Below are 18,968 nucleotides of genomic sequence, written 5' to 3'. Positions count from 1 at the left end.
AGGGGAGAGGGGCGCTGCCGGGCACGCGGGGAGCTCCACGCCCCGGGCCGGCGGGGCGCGCCGGAGTGGGGTTGGGGTAGGAGAAAGGCTGGGGCCTGCCAACCCGTGGGAGGGCCTGGAAGGAGACCTCATTTCCCGTGGACGAAAAGTTGCCGCGGCGGCAGGGCGCCCAGGCTAGCCCACAAAGGGCGCCTGGCCCTCCTGGCCCGGAAGCTGCTTCCTGCCTGCCCAGGCCTGGAGATGCTGCCCACCCTGGCGATCGGGGGGCCTGGAGAACCAGGGGGGCTCCTGAGACGGGCCATCCCGGGACAGCTGGTTCCAGAGCTGGGCCTGTGCCGTGTGGCCCCCAGCCCCGCCTTGCTCCAGGTGGCCGCTGGTCACTGCTGGCCCCAGCCCCAGTGAAGGGCCGGTGCATTGGTGCTACTGGACAAGCAGCTCTCAGACTTCGGTCCCAGATGTTGTTTGGAGTGTTGTGCCTCAGGCCTTAGTGGTAGTGCCCCCCACTCCTATGTGAGGCACCTGGGTCCAAGTGCAGGAGGCGTCCTATGCCCAGGCTCACCCTGCCTGTGCGCCCGGTGTGTGCCACGATGTATTTATACACAGGGCTCCTACAGCTGTCTGACTGTCAACAGCAGGCCTGGGCCTGGCAGTGGGGGTGGGGGCGGGGGCCTCCAGGCGTCCAGGCCACGCCCACTGGGCCACAGAGCCCCCTGTGGGTACTATGCGGTGGGGCCTCCTGCCTGCTTCCCTAGGCCTGCTGGGGGCCCACTTCCTCTGCCGGCTGGGTCTTCCCTGTCCTGGCCTTTAACATAGACGCTGGGGCCTTCCTGCTGGGCCAGTTGTCGCGGAAGACTGGGCCAGTGACACCCTGGGTGCCTGGCCTGAGCCTCAGGAAGCCAGAGACATGACTGGTGGGAGGGCATCTGGGCTGCCTGGAGAAGGGCCCATGTTGGGCTGCATGCCACCTGGTCCTTGGGTCTCTGCTGGGCCTGCAGCCCCTTGAGGGCTAGCACAGGCTGCTGGCAGGGGGAATATGCAAGTGCTCTTTCTTAGGATACTAGAGGTGGTGATGTGGGTGCATAGGAGCACAGTACTTGCAGTGGGACAGTGGTGGACTCTCAGGCAGTGTGCTTCGGCGTGGACTAGCTGGTAGGCCCCTGCGGGGCGAGGGCTCGTCCAGTGCTCCCATTTGTGGCCTGAATGCTGTGATTGTGGGTCTGTAACCACTCTGCCCTGGGTGCTCCTCACCAACGACTGTCTGAACGTGTCTTTGTCTCAGGCGCCCAGCACAGGGCCTGGCAAAACCAGAGATGCCTGGTCCACACTGGCTGAATGAATGAACCAGATTCAGACGGCAGGGCTGCTGTGGCTGAGGCGGGCTGGGATTTCCGGAGGCCCAGCTCTGGCCCAGTTCTGGGCTTTCGGGTGCTGCAGCCTGTGCTCGGCCTGGGTCTCTGCATTCCCAGTGCCTGGGGGTCTCTGCCAAGGGTCCAAGCCTGTGGGCCAAACATTCTGGCCAGGGTGGCTAGGCACTGGGTACTGCCTGGCTGCGGCGGTGGTGGTGGTGGGCTTAAGCAGGATGGGGCAGTGGGCTGCGGAGGCTGTGGGGTAGGAGTGGTCTGCACAGCTGGGGAGAAGAGGGGCAGGAGGGCGGGCACACGTCTGAGACCCCCTTCTTCCTCCAGACTCGGTGGCCAGGGCAGGGCCCCAAGCCCCCCAAGAGGAGACTGTGGAGACCACGAGCACACTGGGGCTACCCCGGCCCGCAGGGGCCGTGGGCACCATGAATGACGTGGCCATCGTGAAGGAGGGCTGGCTGCACAAGCGAGGTCAGTGGGCAGCTGCCTGGGCCTGGGGCCTGGGCCTGGGGCCAGCCCCACCTTCCCTGGTGGTGGGTGCCGGAGTGGGGCTGGCCCATACTCACCTTCCTGGCTTTCCTGGAAGGCGGTGAGGACGCTGGGTGCCCTGGGGCAGATGTGCTGGTGGCTGGGCCCTGCCTGGATCTCCCAAGGGCAGGGCAAGGCTGCACCACCTCAGGCTGGAAGCTGGGGAGGGTTCCACCGCTCAGCGGCCCACCTGGGCTGGCCTGCACCTGTGGGAGCCCTGCAGCCCAGGGAGGGGCACGAGGCAGGCTCCTCCTCCAGCTGTGCCCTCCTGCCCTAGGGTGGGCACTGGCTATCCCCTCCAGACTTCCTCATCCTCCAGCCCTGCTTCTCTGGAAGTTCTGGTGATTCCATAATGCCAGTGGCCCCCCATGCCCTCACATGGATGGATCCTACATCTTTGTGGGGGGTAACCCCAGGCATGGATCAGACAGGGGTGTGTGGCAAAAGTGGGTGTCATGAGATGGGGTTTTGTGGGATCTATAGAAGTTCCTCAGTAGCATGGGCCTGGAAGATGTGGGGGGCTAGGGAGGCTCCAAGTGCACAGAGGTTGTAATCAGCTTGCACCAGATAGCCTGACTTGGCAGCTGCCAGGTCGGTGCTGGCCAGCACCGGGGGGAGGCTGCAGCCTGAGCTGTGGGGGCCTGACCCCGCTACCCGTCCTGCCCAGCTGCCTCCTCCCTCTCCTCCATCTGAGGCCGTCCTACCTCATCCCCCCAGGAGCCACCTGTGCCCCCCGGCCCCCACAGCCTCGGGTATGGGCTGCCCACCTCCGCCCTGCCTCTGTGCCTCACTCTGCTGGTGTTGGTTGAATGACCGTTCGACTATACGATTGATTTGGAGCTGACCCGGAGATGCCTGGCCTCAAGTTCCTGGGGCATTTCCTGCCTGGGGCTCTCCCTGGCCAGCACCTGGCAGGAGCCCCTAGGGGCCTGAGAGTTTCAGGTGCTACTCACCAGGGTCCCTTCTGAGTCCTCCGGGATGGGACATCCGGCCCTGTGGGGTGTCCAGAGGGCTGGGTAGGGCCCTATTGGGCCCCTCTGTCATGGTTTTGCCTTCTAGGGCAAAGGTCATGGACAACCCTGGGCCTCAGCGTCCCCATCTGTACAGTGGGGGTGGGACCTGGCAGGACAGCCAGCTGCAGCCTCCCAGGCCAGAGGAGAGGACCCTGTTCCCCCAGCCTCTCCCAGCCTCAGCACAGGTAGCACAGGTGTGGGTAGTGCCCGGGTGGGAGGTGGCACCAGCGTTCCTGCCTAGCTTCGTTCCTTGTCCCCAGGCTCTCCCTGCGCTGGCCTAGCAGGGCAGTCACTGCTCGGTGTCTCTTTTGATGCATAGTGATCTCTCTGGGTCCACAGCACACAGTCCTAGGCTACTGGGGACCTGCTGGACTGTCCTTGGGCACCTGGCCACACCTTGTGTCCTTGGCCTTGCAGGGTAGGGCGCTGCCTGGGCAGGCCTGTCTCAGCTGGGCCTCCCCAGGACCGTCCTGTGGTTGGGCCACTTGGCTCTTGGGGGAACTCACTTGGCATTTGGGCTGGTGCAGGTGGGGCGACCATGCCTTGGGGCATGGGGGTGAGCCAGTGGCTGTCTCGTGTCCATGCTCCATGGATGGTAATCCCGAGGAGCCCTGCTGTTGTCCCCTTAGTCAGGCTTGCTTTGTCTTCAGCATCCCTGAGCATAGCAGGGAGCTGGCCCAGGTGTGTACAAAGAAAGCAGCCAGGACGTGGGCAGGCGGGGCCGTGGGGACAGGCTTAGGGCGCGTGTGCAGCCGCCAGGTGCACGTGCCCAGGTGCGTGTGGGGGCAGTGTCTGGACCTCAGCTCAGCTGAGCCCAGGAGAGCTGTACACTGGCCAGGCCACGTGCGTCCTGCTGTGGATGTGCCCTGATCTGGCCCCCGGGCATCCTGGGAGTCAGGGGCTGGACACGGACCCCAAGGGGCTTTGGGCCTGGTGCCCTGGACGGGGAGTGTCAGGCTGTGGTGCAGTCGGTGTCCCTTGGCTGTGCTGTGAGGTGTGCAGGGTGTGGGAGCCCGGCCCTGGCCTGATGATGGGCGGCGTGGGCCGGCGGCTGGGCTGTGGCCGAGGGTCGGCTCGGCGGTGCAGGGCCGAGTTTCCTGTTCTGTGAGCGTGTTGAACTCTCCTTTTAAAAACAAACAACAAAAGAGGAAGCGGGCGACCTTGCCCTGGGGATGGGGTCACTACTGGCCCCAGCCTGAATCCGGGGGCCCCTGAGCCCCGTGCTCTGGCCACTGTGACCTGGCTGTCCACCCTGTCTGGCAGGGTGTTCTCCAGTGTGGTGGCTTCTGTGTGATCAGGGAGGAGTGGGGTGTGCACGGGGCCTGTGACCCACCAACTGTTGAGCCCCGGATTCCTCCTGATCCCTTGGCAGCCCTGTGGGTAGCAGAGTTCGCATTGCACAGGGAAGCTGAGGCCTGGGAAGGGGCCAGTGGCGGGTGGCTCCCGGGCTCCCAGGAGAGGCCCTGCGGGTTGCATCAGGCCGGTTCCTAGAAGTGTAGCAGGGGTGGGGTAGAGGGAACTGGCCTGGCTGGGCTGGCACCCCTGTCGGGGCACACCCGGGCCAGGCTCAGCGCCAGCACCCAGCCTCAGCCCTCCCACGCCAGAGTGGAGGCTGCTGCCCGCTGCCCAGGCTGCCCACCACTCTGCCGGCTCTGCTCTCCCCAGCCAGACCTGGCAGGGGCCCTGGTCCAGCCATGGCCCGGCTGCTGGGGGCCACTCACCTGCCTTGCCCCTCATTCATTCCTCTGCTTTTGGATGTACTTTTCTTTGACCTTGGGAAATAATAATTCTTTGCCTGCAGATGTTGGCGCTGGGGTTCACTGGTGACTGTCCTGCGGGTCTGGGGTGTGGGTGGGATCCTGGGGGGCTGGGTTTGGGTGGCTGGCCCTGTAGACTCGCACTTAGCCCCCCTTGTAGGTAGGGTGTCAGGTGGGGCTTCTTCTGGGGAACCTGGCACAACTCACACGGGTCCTGACTGGGAGCCAGCTTCCTGGGGCCCGGGGTGAGGCCATGGGAGTCTGATGGCACCTGAAGTGGGCAGATGCAGTGTCATGGCAGGGGGGACCCAGTGCTGTGCTCGGGACCCTGGCCCAGGGGTGGCTGCGAAGCAGGGTGCCCAGGGTGCAAGGTCTGCTCTAGGGGCTGCAGCGGATGGGCCCTGGGTCTCTGCTTCTGTGTCCTCTGGGTGTCTGCACCAGAGTGGGGACGGGGCTGGCATGTGTGCAGCTTTGCTGCTCTGGCCTGAGGCTGCCCTGGGAGGAGCCCTGGGCTCCTGTCCCCTCTCAAAGTGGCACTGCCTGCTCACCTGTCCGGTGGCCTTTCTGCCTCTCCTCATCCTGCCGGGAACCTCGTCGCCAGCCCTGAGTGGTGGGTTTGGCTGGGCCATGGGTAAGTGGTGTGTCCAGGGGCACTGCTCTGGAACTGAACAAGGCGCTGATTGCTGAGTGGGCCTCTGATGCCCCTTCTGCACGTGACCTCAGCCACCACACCACACCACGCAGATAGGTGCCAGGAGGCCTGGTGTGGGGACCACTGGGACAGCTTGGTGGAGGTAGAGCTGGCGACACGTGGGCTGTGGCCAGTGTGAGAAGCTCTGTAAGCAGGACAAGCAGAGACAGTGCCTGGGGGTACTGGGTCACTGGGGTTAGAAGCTAGATGTGGGCACAGATGCAGACCACCCCCTAACCCTGCACAAAGGCTGCAGAGCTGAGAAGGAAGGGTTGGGGGACACAGGATGCAGCATCGCTGGGCTCCGTGACAGATGGAGAGGGCGCTGGGCAGTGCCAAGATGGAAGTGGCAGTGGGGAAGCGCAGGGTGGGTGGGAGGGGTCTGCAGCTCAGGGTGATGGACAGGGGTGGTGATGTCATCTGGAGGCTGGAGGGCAGCCCTGGCAGCACCCTGACGGCACCTGACCACCCTGTGGCCCGTGGGACAGTGCGTGCATTGGCACTCTTCTTCATGGCAGAGCCCACACTTGAGAAGAGCTACCTGGGTCTGTGGTCACTGTCTGCTTCTCTGGCCTTGAGTGTCCCCTTGTGGGAGCCTTAGTTTCCCCAGGGAGCAGTGGGCATGATGATCCTGCTTCCAGCTGGGTAGGTGGACAGGGCTGCAGCCGGGAGAGAGGCCTGGATAGCTGGAGCACCATGTCCAAGCCAGCCACTCGTGCCCCACCCCCTAAGGCCCCAGACAGGGCACCCCGCCTTCCAAGGGCCACCTAGGGAGTAGGTGGGTGGTGGGGGCTGTGGCCCTGGTCGTGTGGCTCCTTCCTGCCCTGCCCTGCCCTCACTGGTTCTTGGGTGATCAATGGCTAGCACCTGCTGGGCTCAGGCAGAGGCCTGACAGACAGGCTGGGCGTTGGAGGTGACCGTGCTGCCCGTTGCCCACCGGCCCTGAGGGCTGCCGTCCGCACCGCACGCGTGCTCAATGTGCTGGAGAAGGTAAATGGGCACCCGGCAGCTGTCGCGCACGATGGATGTGGTGGCAGCGGGGGACTGTGTGGTCGCCGCTGTCAGCTGGCGCCCGCTCGGCAGGCCTGCTGGGGCTCACTTTGCTGTGGAGAAACAGCTCGGTGCCGCCTGGCGCCCCGCCAGCTGCCGCCTGCCACTGCACCGCCGAGCGGCAAAGTGTTTACCCAGCAGTTTCCCGAGAGCAGGGACTCGGGGTGTTTGTGGCGCTTGGGATGCAGTGGCTGGGCCAGTGTGGCTCAGAGGGGCCTGCGCTCCTGCAGCTCAGTGGGACCCCCAGGACGTGTCTGTGATGGTGCTGCAACCTGACGTACGGTCCTGCCTAGCACTGGCCAAGAGGCCCCACCCAACGGGCACTTTGGCAGAGGGGCCCTCCTAGAGGCCTTGCTAGAACCCCAGCATCGAGTGAAGTCGGGGCTGCTTGGAGAGACCCTGTCCTGGCTAGGGGCCCAGTCAGATTGACCACAGGGATGTGGAGGAGCCATGGGCTGGGCCACGGGCTTGGGGTGCAGGTTGAGTGGCGGTTTGGGCTGTGCTGCCAGCCTGGGCAGGGCCCAGGGCCCTGGCTCACTCTGCCTACCTTTGCAGTTGGGTGGGGCCAGGAGGACCTTGTGCTGGAGGGGTGGTGCAGGGCAAGCCTCCAGGGCCTGCCAAAGGTGGGACAGAAGGGTGCCCTTGGGTAGGAGGTGCCCTGGCCACTGCCTGTCCCTTTGCAGCGGCTGTGCCCTGGTAGGAGCTGAGACTGCTCTGACATCAGGGCCGGCCTGACCGCCCACTGTAGCAATCTTGGGTTGTCCTGCTTGTGGAGTGGGCCTCTGGCCTCAGGGAGCAGTGGGGCCCGGTGGAGGGCAGCGTCCTTGGAGGTTGGCTTGGCTTTGTCCTTTGTCTGTTGCTTGCATCTGTCCGGAGCATGGCCTGGTCAGGGCACTTGGGATGGAGGCTGGGCTCTGTGGTCTCCATGTGGGTCGTGTCCCCGAGGGCTACTGACTGCACAAGTTCCCAGCTGGAGCCAGCTTGCCCAGGGTAGGGGAGTCAGGCCAGATAGGTTCACCTCCACAGACACTGAGGACAAAGGGGAGCCTTGTGGGCCAGTCTTTTCCTGCCTGTCCCACCCACTGTGACCCCAACGCGACCTCTGTGGCTGCCCCTCCACTCACTCCTGCGGGTTCTTCCAGTCCTGGAGGGGCTGGGACCCAGGGCCATAGTCTGAGCTGCTGGCCTGCCTCTTGTCTGTCTGGGCTGAACTCGTTCACATGCCGGCCACAGCTCAGGCTGCAGCTGCCCCCACCCCAATGACCGCCTGGCTCAGCTGGAAGGCGGGAGATGAAGAGATTGTCTCCAAGCTGGTCCTGGGTGCAGGGCCCTGTCCTTCCTCTGGAGGGGTCCAGGTGCTGGGCCCCGTAGGCAAAGGGGTGAGGCCCATTCCAACGCCAGACTCCTGGGCCTTCCTGGCCCTTCTCTTGGGGGGCTGATTCTTTCCCAGTGAGGGCTGCTTTAGCCTGCACCCCAGGCCCTGCTCCTGGAATAGCTGGCCCAGTGGAGCCCATCTAGGTGCTGGGGCTGGGCTGGCAGAGCTGGAGCTGGGAGGAGGCCGATTTGGGATCAGGTTGCAATTCTACTGGGTGGGCGGGGTGCTGGTGTGGTAGGGGGCTGTGATAGGAGCGGGCAGCAGTTGGTAGAGCAAGATGGATTTCCGGGGCGCACGGGCGCAGTACTCATCAGCCGCCCCGCTCGGTTAGTGTCCCGGGGAGCGGCAGCTGGCGAGATGGGAGGCACTCCATCAGGGGCCGACAGCTCCAGACTGGTGCCGGCGGGTGGGCATTCGTGGCGGGCGGGCCGGGACAGGCGGGTGGGTGCCCCCTGCTCGCTCTGCTCCTCTACCTCCTGCCTGTGCTGCACAGCTAGGCCCGGCATCCGGGCTGGGGGCTGGGTGGAGCCACGTGGTAGGTGTGATTGGCAGGTGTGCATGGAGTGGGCTGGAGCCAGTGTCCATGGGGCCTGTGTATCCACGGGGACTGTGGACCCTGGTTTGTGCACTTGGGCAAGATGCAGATGCCAATCCTGCTCAAGTGGGTTTTGCTGGGTGATGGTCACAGGCCCTAGCAATCCTAGGGCCCAGGTTTCGGCTGTAGGTGCCTTGGTGGCCACAGGTGTGCTGTAGGGCAGCAGCAAGAGGGTCTGTCCCCTCAGAAAAACCCCTGCATTGTTCAGAAAGTCACGGGGCATTGCAGACAGGGAGCTCTTCCTGTTGGTGTTTGGGCTGGGGCAGCCTGGGGGCCTCTGGTCACCCTCTCTCAGCCCGCATCAGGGTAACCTGGAGCCTCCCCATGCATACTCAGGCCCTGCAGGGCAGGCACTTGTGTGTCCTGTGCATCTCCTGCTGACCAGGGTGGTGCAGAGTAGAGGTGGGCTTGGCCTGGGCGAAGGGCGGGGCTTGGGAGGAGCCTCTGTGACCTGCATCCTGGACAGAGGGTGGGGCTGGGGCTGAGGGCTGAGCCTGGGTCCCCACCCGGGACACCAAGGAGTGGCCTGGCCTGCGGAAGGACCGCAGATGGGCAGGGCTGGCCAGTCTCCGGGGCTACAGGAAGTCGAGGTGCTGCCTGGCCCCACACGCCTGTGTACCTGGAAAGAGTGCCTGCCCCCGGTACCTGGCTGTACTGACCTGCTTTGTGCCTGGGGGGCTGGGCTGTGCGTGGGACCGAGCCATCGCTGTCTGCTTGTCCCTCCAGGTCCAGGGCTTGGCCTGGTGGACACCTGACCCCCGTCCAGGCTTTTGCCCTGTGGGCTGGTCCCACGCCACCCTCTGCCCAGTGTCCCCTCAGATGAAGAAGTTGCCTAATTAGTAAGTTCCCTGTTGTTCAGACTCCTTGCTCGGCAAAATGTAAATGAAACATTTTTTCCGGGTGTCAGTGTGAAAAATGACAGTCGCTCGGAGATCGCAGAGGACATCTGCTCTGATCCCCACTCTGAGCGCCTGTGTGAGGCTGATGCTGCAGAACTGGAGGGAAATGCTGCGGTGTACCTGGCTGACCCAGGCTAGGCCTGGGCCGGTCTTGGTGCCAGACTGCGGGAGCCTCCCTGGTCTGCTTCCACAGGTGGAGGGGCACCCTGGCCCTGGGCCGGCAGTGCTGTCCCAGATAGGTGGGTGCCCTGTGGCCCAGCCCTGGCAGGCTGCAGACAGGCCAGCGTGAGCCACGAGTCCCCCACCCTGCCGCAAACAGGCTTCATCCTCAGGCAGGGGCCGGTCTTGGCGGCAGCCACACCCGCCATTACCACTAGCAGCCACCACTTGGCGGCCCCTGGGTGCTTGACAGAGCTCTTGTCTGGAGCCCTGGCAGTGTAGCTGGGCCCTCGCAGTGCCTGTCTCCCCAGAGCGCCTGTCTCCGGCCCAGTGCCCCTCCTTGGCCCGCCCAGGCAGTGTGCTCAGCACAGCCCTTCCGCCTGCCCGCAGGGGAGTACATCAAGACCTGGCGGCCGCGCTACTTCCTCCTCAAGAATGATGGCACCTTCATCGGCTACAAGGAACGGCCGCAGGATGTGGACCAGCGCGAGTCCCCCCTCAACAACTTCTCCGTGGCACGTAAGTGTCCTCTTGGTCACCCTGGGTTGGAGCAGGGATGTATGGGCAGGGACTGCTGGAGCCCTCTGTGTGCCAGGCCCCTGCTGAGGTCCCCTTGGCCTGTGTCCCAGGAAGCAGGCTGGGCAGTGCTGGCTCCTGGGTCACCTCTGGGACTGCATGGTCAGCTCGGGCTTGGCCAGGATGGAGCTGCGCCCTGGGGTTCTTGTTTGGAAGCTGGAGGCTCTGGCATGTGGGGCTGCGCTAAACGGGGCCCATCAGGTCTCATGGGGACCCCGTGGGCAGGGCAGGCGTGGTGCTGGGGGGCTTCCAGCTCTCAGCCTCTGCCACCCCCTGTAAAGGTTCTTGAGGTCCTCCGTGCCCATGGGTCCTTTTGTCTCCCTCACGTGGGCGAGGACTGTGTCCAGGAAGCCCTGCCCACGTGGGCCTGGCATGCGGGATGCTGGGTCCCTGTTCTGTCACTGCTGCTCACCTGGGGCTGGCCCAGGACAGGGCCAGTGTATGGGGTGACTGAGTGCTGATCAGGGCTTGGCTGTGGGACATCTGTGAGGGGTGGGATGCCAAGGACAGACTTCTGGGGTTGGCCTGGGGATGCAGCTTGGGATGTAGTGCAGTGCTCACTATATTGGTCCTGCGTTGCACCTTCGTATGGCACCTTCTTATGCACCCAGCCTCTAAGTAGCTCTGCCTGTCCTGCCTGAGACCTGGGGTCCTTCGGCTCCCCTGACCACACTGGGCCCAGGCTAGGTGTAGACAACTGCAGCCGTGGGATCTGCAGGCAGGAGGAGGAGCAGGGGTGGTTCTGGCACCCTGTTGTACTATCGCCAATCCTGTGTCCCTGGGCCATGCTTGAGGAAGAGGTCACAGCCAACGCCATGAGCCCCAGCTGCCCAGTTGGAAGGAGCAGACCCTGCCCTGTGAGGCCAGGCTGAAGGGCTTCTTGGGGGCTTTACCTGGACCCAGTTCCTTTGAACCCTAAGTTCATCCTCTGTGGCTCTTCCAGCCTCAGGCCCAGCAGTGGCAGGGTGGTCTGATAGTCAGGGACCCCTCAGGATGGGAGAGACCAAGGAGGCAGCTACCCAGCCCCTGGCAGTCTTGACCCAAGCTCTCTCCAGTGTCTCCTGATCAGAGCCGGGGCCTTCATGGCTGGGGAGCGGGCCTTGCTGGGTGAGGCATCTGGAGCACGCCCCAGAGTGAGTGTGGTGGGCAGGAGGGCAACTCTGGAAGCGCACTAGCTGGGGCAGGGGCTGCCTGTGCAGTGAGCAGGCCAGGGGCTGCAGGAGGAAGGTGGTGGCACCAGCCAGGGTGTGCAGTGGAGTAGGACAGGGTGGCTGTGCCGGCCTCCGTGACCAGGGCTTTCCCAAGGGTGGCTTCTGGTTTGTGTGGCACCAGAACCCCAGCGCTGGACGTTGTATCCCGTCTGGTGACCTCCAACAGGCTGTCCTGGAGGAAGCAGGTGTTCTACCCTTCCATGCCTGATACTTGCACAGGCCTTCCCCAGAGAACTTCGCCCCAGGGCCCTTCCAGGCCCCCAGGCCTGGCAGGTGCCCCCTTACTCACTCAGTGGAGCCCTGCCAGCCCCTCACATTGCCAGGGCCCCAGTGCTGGAATGTGGGAGGCCCCTCTGCTGGCCCCACACTCCAAGCCCTGCCCAGAAACTCTCTGCACACGCAGTTCTCACTCCTCAGGACTGCTTTGTCCTCACCATCTATCCATTGTGGCTGGTGTGCTGCAGGTGTGCATGAGTCCCAGGGGCGTGTGGGCCCCAGGTGTGCATGTGCCACAGGTGCACATGTGGCCCAGGTGTGCATGTGCTCCAGGTGTGCATTATCCTCAGGTGTGCATATGCTCTAGGTGTGTGGTGCATGTGTGCACATGCTGTAGGTGTACATGCTTCAGGTGTGTGTGCTCAAGGAGGATGTGCTGCAGCTGTGTCTTCTAGGTGTGTAGCTACTCCAGGTGTGTGCTGCAGGTTTTTGTGCTTCAGTGTCTATGCTTTAAGTGTGTGTGTGTGCTCCAGGTATGTATGTTCTCCAGGTGCTCCAGCTGTGCTTGGCAAAGCTGCTGACATTTGTACACCAGCTGTGACAGGGCAGGCTGCATCCCAGTCCTGCTCTGGGACCTCAATGCCCCTCACTCTTCAAGACCTGGCATGAGTTGAGGGCTCAGAGGCAAAGGCAGGAAGGGCCGTGGGAGGGGGTCTCTTGGGGATGCCCCACCTTCAGGACAGGGCATCTCAGCTGCAGCAGGGCTGAGCCCCGTTTATGAGGGGAACAGGCTTGGAGAGGACCTGGGATGGCCTCCTGGCACCAGGTGGGGTTCCTACGGACGTGGCTGGGGCGAGGAGGGCAGAGGATGCAGAAGGTGCTCCCCCGGCCACGTCCTCAGAATGCCAGCTGATGAAGACGGAGCGGCCCAGGCCCAACACCTTCATCATCCGCTGCCTGCAGTGGACCACCGTCATCGAGCGCACGTTCCACGTGGAGACGCCCGAGGAGCGGTGCGTAGGTGGGGCGTGGGCCTGCTGTGGGCAGTAGTCCTGGGGCTGGAGATGGACATGGGGGTAGGGGCTGTGGTGCCTGCTGCTTGTGGCCATCCTCGGTCCATTCTAGAAACAAGCTCTGTCCCACCGTGTGGTGCAGGTGGCTGGGAAAGCCAAAGCCAGCAGTGGAAACGGTGGGTTGAGGTGCCCGCTGTGGGGCTGGACCTCGTGTGCCCAGCATCCAGAGGCTTTCAGACTGTGTGGAGGCCAGGTTCTGGGTGGCTACTGGGGGTCTGTCTGGGCTGCTGCACCAGCCAAGGGTGAAGGTGACTCAGCTGATACCCTGCAGGGAGGAGTGGACAACTGCCATCCAGACGGTAGCTGATGGGCTCAAGAGGCAGGAGGAGGAGCTGATGGAGTTCCAGTCGGGCTCGCCCAGCGACAACTCAGGGGCTGAGGAGATGGAGGTGTCCCTGGCCAAGCCCAAGCACCGAGTGGTAAAGCTCGGACTCGCCCTCCCCCCATGGGGCTCAGGGTCCTTACCTGGCTTCCTGGCTGTGGCCTGGATCTGAGGGGCTTGGGGGATCACTGGAGTCCTGCTGACCCTGCAGACCCGCCTGCACCCTGCCTCCCAGTCTGCTGTGGGTGACGCTGTGCAGCCTCTGGGTTTTGGGCAAGTGTCTGCCCCATGGGCAGGTGTGGAGCACAGGGGCACTGACCGGTGCTGCCTGCTGCCCACAGACCATGAACGAGTTTGAATACCTGAAGCTGCTGGGCAAGGGCACCTTTGGGAAGGTGATCCTGGTGAAGGAGAAGGCCACAGGCCGCTACTATGCCATGAAGATCCTCAAGAAGGAGGTCATTGTGGCCAAGGTACGGGTGAGCACGGGGCAGGTGGGCAGGCAGGCAGGCAGGAGCAGACCAGTGGGCGGGCACTCAGCTGATCCTGCCTTCCAGGATGAGGTGGCACACACCCTTACTGAGAACCGTGTCCTGCAGAACTCCAGGCATCCCTTCCTCACGGTGAGTGGGGCCGCTCACAATGGGCTGGTGCAGGATGCTTCAGATGTGGCCCATAACAGGCAGAGCACGATGGTGTTGGATGCAGGCCATGGGCTGTGCTTGCTGAGCCCAGCGTGCAGCCGCAGGGCTGGTGATGTTGGTCTCTACCCACTCTCCCAAGGGTTGGGAGGCCCACACCTCTGCAAACCTCTCCTTGCAGGAGGGAAGTGTGCTGGGTGTCCACATCCAGGGGAGGCCCCCGTCCAGCCAGTTCCTTAGCTCGAGGGTCAGCACTTAGGGGTGACCAGCCATTGCTGGCCTTCCTTGGACGAGGCTGTCTGTGTTCTGAGGTAAAGGCGGCCAGACAGCTCAGCATCACGGTGGGAAATCTTGACTTCCCTTCAGTTTTAGTGGCCCCAGCACCTGGTGCACTACTTCTGAGGTCCCAGTGTTCTCCTGGATGTGAACCCAGACCCCCATAGCTCATCTTTAGAACACACCTTGGTGCCTGTGGGCCACTTGGTGCTGGGGGTGCATGGCCTCCATCTGTCCATGCGCTCGTGGAGGGCCGCAGCTCCAGCTGTGCTCTGTTCCAGGCCCTGAAGTACTCCTTCCAGACCCATGACCGACTCTGCTTCGTCATGGAGTATGCCAATGGGGGCGAGGTAGGCAGGGTGCAGCACTCAGGCGGCTGTGGCAGAGATGCGTGGGTGGGCTTGGCAGGGGTACAGGATGGTGCCCTGGACTCGCCAAGTTAGGGTCTCCAGGACTGCCTGGGCTGGCCCCGCCCTGTCCTGTCTGCAGGTGGCGGGTGGCCCCTTCCCCTGTGGCCCCTCAGTGTCCCCTCCCACAGCTCTTCTTCCACCTGTCCCGGGAGCGCGTGTTCTCTGAGGACCGGGCCCGCTTCTACGGCGCGGAGATCGTGTCGGCCCTGGACTACCTGCACTCCGAGAAGAACGTGGTGTACCGGGACCTCAAGGTGGGGCCCCAGGTTGTGCCCCACAGGTGGGCTGGCAGGCAGGGCCCAGCCAGTGGTGCTGACGCCCGGGCCTCCTGACAGCTGGAGAACCTCATGCTGGACAAGGACGGGCACATCAAGATCACGGACTTCGGGCTCTGCAAGGAGGGCATCAAGGACGGTGCCACCATGAAGACCTTCTGTGGGACGCCTGAGTACCTGGCGCCCGAGGTACGCCACCCCCACCGTTCACTTGTCCCCGCCGCCCTGTGCCCCAGCGCACTGTGACTCTGAGTCCCCGTGCAGGTGCTAGAGGACAACGACTATGGCCGCGCTGTGGACTGGTGGGGGCTGGGCGTGGTCATGTACGAGATGATGTGTGGCCGCCTGCCCTTCTACAACCAGGACCACGAGAAGCTGTTCGAGCTCATCCTCATGGAGGAGATCCGCTTCCCACGCACGCTCGGCCCCGAGGCCAAGTCGCTGCTCTCGGGGCTGCTCAAGAAGGACCCCAAGCAGAGGTGCACCCCTGCCCGGCACACCTAGGAGGGCGGGGCCGGGGCTCGTGCTGAGCTGGGCCGTGTCCCCACAGGCTCGGCGGGGGCTCCGAGGATGCCAAGGAGATCATGCAGCATCGCTTCTTCGCCAGCATCGTGTGGCAGGATGTGTATGAGAAGAAGGTGCGGTGCCATGCTCCCCACCGTGCCACGCCCTCACACGCGTGTGCGCTTGCCGTCACACTCGGTGCCACGCTCCCCACCGTGCCACGCCCTCACACGCGTGTGCGCTTGCCCTGTCACACTCGGTGCCACACTCCCCCACTCAGCCACACAGTGGCATGCATGCGTGCCCTCGCCAGCACACTCGTCTGCAGGGGAGTTCCCTGCAGTCCGCTGCCTGTGCTTGATTGTGGGGTTCCTGGAAGCTGGCCCAGGCCTCTCCACCCCTCCTCCTCAAGGAGCTGTGCCCCATCACACCCCAGGTGCTCAGGGGAGGGAACCACTCTGCTCTGTCAATGGTGGGTGCGCCCTGCTCTTGCCCTTGAGGGGCCTGGTCTCTCAGTGGGTACTGGTGCCCTGCCACTAAGCACTCCTTTGCTGGTGTCCACCTGAGTGCCCATCACAGGCCACAGTGGTGGGCAGGGCCCCCAGGTCCTTACCCAGCTTCCTGGCCCTGCCTTCAAGGGTAGGGAATGAGGACAGTGCTCCCCTCTTGCCCAGCTGTGACCAAGGAGCCTGCAAGTCCACTGGGCAGCACCAATCTCCAGGACAGTGTGTGGGGGTCCTCGCCTGTGGGCCCTCTGAGGCTCCTTCCTTCAAGGGGACAGGTCCGACCCTGGGTCCTGCAGGATGTGCTTGAGAGGGGAAGTTCCAGCTGTCCTGTCCCTCTGGATCAGCCTCCCTCTCTGGCCCTACCCCACAGGAGGCAGTCCTGCTTGGGTCCTGGGTTCCGTTCCACCCGACTCCTGCCCAGCACACCACCCACTGCCGGCAGACAGGGCTTTCACCCTGTGCACCTGCTCCTAGGCAGGCTTGTGAGGAACACAGGAGGAGGGACCTGTCTTTCATGGGGTGGGGGGTCCTCTTCCATCTGAGGAGTTGTGAGCACAGCTCCCCTGGCCGCCCACCCCGTACTGCTCCCCTTTCAGGATGGCGCTGGAGTCTGGGCACTGAGGGCTGACATCTCCTCAGTGGGGGGGCAGGGCCTGTAACCAGTGCTTGCTGTGCCTCCTGCAGCTCAGCCCGCCCTTCAAGCCACAGGTCACCTCGGAGACCGACACCAGGTATTTTGATGAAGAGTTCACAGCCCAGATGATCACCATCACTCCACCTGACCAAGGTGAGGGGCCCTGCACGCCAGCCCACCTGCCTGTGCACTCTGGACTGCAGACAGCTGCCCTGGCGGCTTGAGATGCTTCACAAGCCTGTGAAGGGCGGTGGTGCTCAGGGTGGTCCCGGTTCTGAGGGCTGCTGTCACCATGCGGGGCCACAGCCCCATCTCAGTTTCCCCTGCCGCGTGGCGGGTGGGCTGCTGCAGTCTGAGGCGTGTCCTTCCCTGCAGACGACAGCATGGGATGTGTAGACAGCGCACGGAGGCCACACTTCCCGCAGTTCTCCTACTCTGCCAGTGGCACGGCCTGAGGGTCCCCCCGGCAGAGGGTTGCAGCGTACTGCATGCCGGATCTGGAGCCTCCAACAGATGCCCTGCATTGGACAGCTGATTTCCCAGATGCACTGGGAGGAGACACGCCGGCCTCCCGGGCAGGGGAGGACATTCCTGCTGGGATGGTGTCCTGCCACCTGGCCAGGTCAAGAGAAAAATTGTCCTGCGGTTTCTCTTTAATTTATTTCATCCAATCTGTTCTCCAAACGTGGCCTCTGCCCTCAGAACAATTACACTCATGTAGGAAACGTTAAGGACCTCTGCATCCCTTGCAGTGGGGTGGCGGGTCTGGGTAGGTCCTGCACCACCCTGTCTGGCCATGCATCTGACTGCCCCCACCTGGGGTCCAGGGACTCGTCCCACCTGCGGCACCAGGAGCAGCTTCACTGGGGCACACTGGCTGGCACCCTCCAGGTAGGGCACAAAGCAGCCCTTGCAGTAGGGCCATGTCTCTGAGGACATACTCAGAGCTACCCTCAGATGGGCTGGGATAGGCTGAGGTGGGCCAGGGCTCACCTGCAGGACAGAGCTGTGTACCTTGCCATTCCCAGGCCTCGGGAGTGAAATCTCAGCGACAGGAAAGCCCCTCCCCCACTGTGTCCGAGGAGCCCCCTTCCGGCCTCTTTACCCCGGATGATTCTCTGCACTCTGCTCTCGCAGCTTCACTTCTGATCTCTTGCCTGGCCCTCCCTCTCCTGGCCAGACTTGGCCGCTGCTGCACCATGCCATTTTTTACAACATTCAACTTTAGCATTTTTACTATTATAATATGAAACTTTCCCTCCAAATCTTCAATAAAAATTGCTTTTCAAGTTTGTGGCTGGCTTTGCTGGGTGTTGGGGGATGAGGGGCTGAGGCCAGGGCCTGTGCTGAGGTAAGCCTCTGTCCTGTGGCACGGGGCAGCTTCCAGCAGAACGTACCAGGGGGCACAGACGGTGGCTGTCTGGGCTGCTGCCAGCCCCAGCTGCTGTCCGACCTGCAGGGACGGGAGTGAGACCCTGGCCACCAGGAAGAACTGGGACGTGGCAGGGCCAAGAGCTGTGGGGGAACAGCTGGGGGCCCAGGTACCCACAAAGCACCTAGAACCAGCAGCCTGCAGGGTGTACAGTTGGAGCCCCTTGGTCAGTGCCTGGCGGGGTACAACTGGAGTCAGACTGCAGAGGTGGGGCCAAGGCCTTGCCTTAATGGGCTCCACTCCCCACAGGGTGGACAAAGGGGGCTCGTTCCGTGCCCACTGGTGGGGAGGATGACAGGCTGGGCCTCTGGGGGTAGCTAAAGTCTCTGGGTGTTCCTGGTCCTCAGTTCTACCAGGCTGTGTGCTACAGGCCACACCACTGACTCCTTATACAGCTTTGTGGAGAATACACCTGCAGTGTTACACACTGGACAATGCTTTGGAGAGGAGACAACCCGATTTTACATCTACAAAACCAGCATGGCAGAAACCAGACTACGCAGTGCCCTTGCATTACCTTCCAACTTTGAGCAAAACCTCACTGAAAAGGTGGCTAACAGGAGTGAAAGTGGAGACAGCTGTAGCCAGGGCTGGACCATTGCTGGAGAGGCACAAGCTGCCCCTCCCACGAGAGCCCTTGGGGTCAGTTCCACAGTCCAGAGTCATCGGGAATGGATGCAGGAACGGAGACACTTTCAGCCCACCCTGACCTGCCCACTGCTCGGACAGAATGGTCCACAGCAAGACACAGCAGCGGAAGAGGGTGTAGGTGCCATGTGAGGGGCAGCTCCATCCTGGCGTGCAGGGAGGGGCAGCAGGGCAGGGCAGCCAGGGAGGCTGCACGGGGTTCTGCCAAAGATGAAGCTCTTCTCGTGCCCAACACACCCACACCCCACTCTTCCCAGCACGAGGCAGGCTCAGAAGGGACAGGAAGAAAGCGAGTGGCATCAGCCTTGGCCCATCCCATGTCTCAACAGGTGTGACCACAGGCTCTGCAGGTCCAGGTGACGGGTGACCGGGAGTGTCAGGAGGTGTCAAGGTTTTGCCTGCTCCCCCAGAAAATGCCCCTGCCAGGAGATGCCTGCTCAAAGGCTGGGCTTATCACTTGGCAGAGGCTTATTCCATCCTTTTTTTTGAGACAGGGTCTCACTATGCAGTTCAGGCTGGCCTTGGACTCACTTTGTAGCCCAGGCTGGTCTCAAACTTGCAAAGATCCTCCTGCCTCAGCCTCCCGAGTGCTGGGATTACAGGCATGCGCCACCATGCCCAGCTTCCATCCTTTTCTTGTAACTCATTTCTTTAAAGTGAATTTCTTGCAGACAGCACGTAGTTGAATCTTGCTTTTTTGTTTGAAAAAAAAAAAGTCTGGTGCCTCTGGCCGGAATGTGGGTGCTTGGACTGTGCATGGTGCTGGGGCTGGCAGCACGGCTGAGCTCACATGCACACCTGCCCCCCTTCTGCCCTGCA

At 63.1% G+C, this 18,968-nt stretch overlaps 1 protein-coding gene across 1 annotated transcript; it reads left to right on the top strand.

Annotated features, from left to right (window-relative positions):
• Positions 1–1,685: 1,685 nt before the first annotated feature.
• On the top strand, positions 1,686–17,361 carry Akt1 (v-akt murine thymoma viral oncogene homolog 1; the record flags this gene model as incomplete). Its single annotated transcript, XM_005410844.2, is given in 13 exon segments — positions 1,686–1,829; positions 9,816–9,944; positions 12,330–12,441; positions 12,773–12,920; positions 13,165–13,296; positions 13,381–13,446; positions 14,022–14,090; positions 14,279–14,404; positions 14,486–14,614; positions 14,690–14,904; positions 14,976–15,063; positions 16,120–16,222; positions 16,445–17,361. Coding segments are annotated over 13 exon segments (1,443 nt in total). The 3' UTR covers positions 16,525–17,361.
• Positions 17,362–18,968: the final 1,607 nt, after the last annotated feature.

This window comes from Chinchilla lanigera, unplaced genomic scaffold (assembly GCF_000276665.1).
Source record: "Chinchilla lanigera isolate Chin_1 unplaced genomic scaffold, ChiLan1.0 scaffold00137, whole genome shotgun sequence".
Lineage (NCBI taxonomy): Eukaryota > Metazoa > Chordata > Mammalia > Rodentia > Chinchillidae > Chinchilla > Chinchilla lanigera.
Note: the sequence above shows the minus strand (reverse complement) of the source record. Positions and strands in the feature narration are given on the sequence as shown.